Genomic DNA, 3618 nt, shown 5'->3' on the forward strand with positions numbered 1-3618 from the left:
GGGGGTTCAGGCTGACCACCCTCCTCCCCTCAGGGGTTCCGGGCCCCACAGTCCCCTTTGGGCCTCAGTTTCCACCGTCAGAAAGGCCGGCCCCCAACCCTGGCACGGTCAGGAGAAAGGAGGCGGCCCGAGGCTGGTCTACGGAGATGAGCTGCTGGGTGCTGGGAGCCGCGGGGGGGGGGGGCTGCGGGCCCCAGGGGACAGGGGTCCTCTGCGGCCTGCGTGAGGGAGCAGGCAGGGCTCACGGCAGCCCCCCCCCCGGAAGACGTATGCACCCCACATCACCCGGAAAGTCACCAGGCCTCTGCCGCAGGAGCAGCCGGCTGACAGGCTACCCCAGTGGGCGGGGCCCTTCCGGCGGGGGGGGGGGGGGGGCAGCTGCCCCTGAGGAGGGCGTGGAACAGTCCCGCCCCGCCCCGCCCCGCGGGCCCGCAGAGAGTAGGGAAGGAAAAGGGATGGCGTTTGCTGGAGTCCCCGAGAGCTGGGGCCGGAACACCCAGCCTGAGGTGACCGGGCCGTGCCCAGCGCCCAGGGGTGCAAATACAAGCCTGTCACCCTGGGGAACCCCGGCTAGAGGGGGCTCTGCAGCCTCAAGCAGGCCTCTCTCCAGCCTCCTGCTCCACAGCAGCCCCCCTGCCCCCCCCCAACCTCCAGCAGCCCTGTCTGGGCTTGGCTCACCTCTCTGAGCCCCAGGAACGTGCTGGTGGTAACACTCGCGAGCGTCCAGGGTCTGATTCCCACCAGGAAAGGTGTCCTGGGCTGGGCCTGAGGTCCTGGGCTGGGGAAGGGCTTCTCTTCCCGGCTCACTGGCAATCTGGAGTCCGTGGTGGATGGACGCTCCGTCCCGGGGGCTTCTCTAGGGGCGGTGGCTACCCAGGCACCTCATCTCTTAGTGGCATCGGCCCTGCCATGGCCCCCCGACCGTGGGCAGGCGGGCCCAGGCTGTCTGCCCGGCAGGGCCTGGGTAGCTTCCAAAGACCCAAGTGTCCCAGGTCCCGGGGACCGGCTGGGAGTTCTCTTGAGGTTGGACTTAGCACCCTGCCCCTCCCTAAAGCAGCAGATGTGTGAGGGGTGGGGTGTGGAAGGAGGCCCAGCCCTCTGGTCTAAATTGGGCCCTAGCTTGGGGGCCTCCATTCCTTTCCTTCTTAGCTGTTTACAGCACAAGCACTCTGGACACACACACACACACACACACACACACACACACGCGTGCGTGTATGCATATATACACATATATATAATTTAGGGTTTGATTTTTTAAAGGAAGACCCCTTCCTCACGCTGCGGGAGAGGCTGTGGATCTAGAGGCCCCCGGAGCCCTCCCCCCCCCCACGCTTGGGGCTGGGCCAGGAGGTGAGGGACTGACAGCTGCACCGACACTTAGATTACAAAGGTTTATTTAGAAAATAGTTTGGTTGTTTTGGTTGTCTTCTTTTTTTTTTTTTTTTTGGCAAACACTTAAATACTCTCAGTCATCCGATTGCCAGCTGCCCTCTTGGTCCTGCACCCCCAGGCTTGGCCCCTGGGGGGTGGGAGTCAGCCCTTGTTCACACGGGACACTGGGGCGTTCCGGCTCTGGTGGCCATCCCGAACCCCGACGTCAGGGTCACACCCCGGCAGAGCCCCTGCCCCCCTTCCCCCAGTGTGTGCTGGGCCAGGTGGGGGGGGGGGGCGAGCAGCCCCTCGCTGAGGCGGGAAGCAGAGGGTCTCCCCCTCTCTCCTCCCCCCTCCCTAGAGGCCGGGCCCCCGCCCTCCCCGCCGTGCAGCCCGGGGGGGGGGGGGGCAGCCTGGTGCCGGGGGTCACGGCCTGAAGCCCCTCCGGCGGCGGCGGAAGAGGATGTGCTTGAAGGAGCGGCGGAAGTCCTGGTTGAAGACGGTGTAGATGACCGGGTTGAGCGAGCTGTTGCAGTAGCCGATCCAGAAGAAGAACTTGAAGAGCGGGCCGGGCAGCTGGCAGGCCTCGCGGCAGATGCCGTACAGGCTGTAGCTGAAGAAGAAGGGGAACCAGCAGAGCACGAACACGCCCATGACCACGGCCAGCACCAGCGTGAAGCGCTTCTCGCGCGCCTGGGCCACCTTGCGGCGGCACACGCTGGGGCGCGCGCGGCGCCGGCGGGACAGGAAGAACTCGACGGAGCGCGCGCTGGCCCGGGACGGGCGCCCGGGGCCCGGGGAGCGCGCGGCGGCGGCGGCGGAGGACGGCGGGCCCGGCTCGGAGGGGGCGGCGGCCCCCGCGGCGGGCCCGGGCGCGTCCCCCCCGCCGCCGCCCCCGGGACCCGGCGAGCGCCGCCGCCCGCCCCGCCGCAGCGCGCCCCGGCGCCGCCGCCTCTCGGCCGCGCTGCTCTCGTCCGGCTCCACGGCGGCGGCGGCGGCGGCGGCGCAGTGCCCGTTCTCACCCCCCGCGTCCGGCCCGTTGGCGTCGTCCGTGGCGGCGGCGGCCGGGGCGCCGTCGGGGGGCCCCGCGGGGGGGCCGCGCTTGTCGCCCAGCGCGCGCGTGCGCCGCTTGGCCACGCGGTAGATGCGCGCGTAGACCAGGCCCATGATGAGGCAGGGCGCGAAGAAGGAGCCGATGCAGGAGGACAGGATGTACCAGGTCTCGTCGTTGAGGCCGCACTGCGGGTAGGCCCGGCCGTCGGGCCGGCGGAAGAAGGAGACGAGCGGCGGGAAGGAGATGACGGCGGAGATGAGCCACACGGCCACGATGGTGGCCTTGACGCGGCGCGGCGTGCGCTTCAGGTTGTACTCGACGGCCTGCGTCACCGACCAGTAGCGGTCCAGGCTGATGGCGCACAGGTGCACGATGGACGAGGTGCAGAAGAGCACGTCGAGCGCCAGGTACACGCCGCACCACACCGGCCCGAAGTACCAGTAGGCCATGAGCTCGTTGGCCAGCGAGAAGGGCATGACCAGCGTGGCCACCAGGATGTCGGCCGAGGCCAGCGACACGAGGAACAGGTTCTGCGGGGCGCGCAGCGCGCGGCTGGTCAGCACGGCGATCACCACCAGCACGTTGCCCACCACGGTGAACACGATCAGGAAGCCCACCACGGCCGCCAGCCCCGCCACGGCGCCCGCCGAGTACGGCCCGGGCGGGGGGCCCCGGGCGCCCCCCGAGGCGTTGCCGGCCCCGCCGCCGCCCTCACCCGCGCCGCTCGCGTTGGGGCCTGGCGCGGCCGCCGCCAGCGCGGCCGCCAGCGCCGGGGACGCCATGGTCCTCCCGCCGCCGCCGGCGGCTACGCGGTCCCGCGCGGAGCCCGGGCGCGGCCGCCGCAGGTCGAGCGCCCCCGGGCCCGGGGCGGCGCCCGCATCGCCGCCCGCTCCCCGGGAGCGCGCGCCGGGGCCCGCGGCGCCCCGCAGCCGCCCCTCGGCCGTGGTGGCCCGGCGGGCGGGCGGGCGGGCGGCGGAGAGCGAGGCTGCCGGGCTCCCCGCCGCCGCCGGCGCGCGCGCGCGAGCGCGGAGCCGGAGCCGGAGCCGGGGAGGGCGCGGGGCCGCGGCGGCGGCGGCGGGATGGAGCGGGTCCCGGGGTCCCCGCCGCCCCGCCCTCGGTCCCCGCTCACTGGGGGCGCCCGGGCCGCGAGCCCGCGGCGACGCAGCCCCGGAGCCCCGCCGGCGCGCAGG

At 72.2% G+C, this 3618-nt stretch overlaps 1 protein-coding gene across 1 annotated transcript; it reads right to left on the reverse strand.

Moving 5' to 3' along the window:
* Positions 1 to 1784: 1784 nt before the first annotated feature.
* Adra2c (adrenoceptor alpha 2C) lies at positions 1785 to 3210 on the reverse strand. The gene has a single exon (XM_048364346.1). The coding sequence runs from the start codon at positions 3208 to 3210 to the stop codon at positions 1801 to 1803; it is 1410 nt and encodes a 469-aa protein (XP_048220303.1). The 3' UTR covers positions 1785 to 1800.
* Between the last annotated feature and the right edge of the window lie 408 nt (positions 3211 to 3618).

Source organism: Perognathus longimembris, chromosome 16 (assembly GCF_023159225.1).
Source record: "Perognathus longimembris pacificus isolate PPM17 chromosome 16, ASM2315922v1, whole genome shotgun sequence".
Classification (NCBI taxonomy): domain Eukaryota; kingdom Metazoa; phylum Chordata; class Mammalia; order Rodentia; family Heteromyidae; genus Perognathus; species Perognathus longimembris.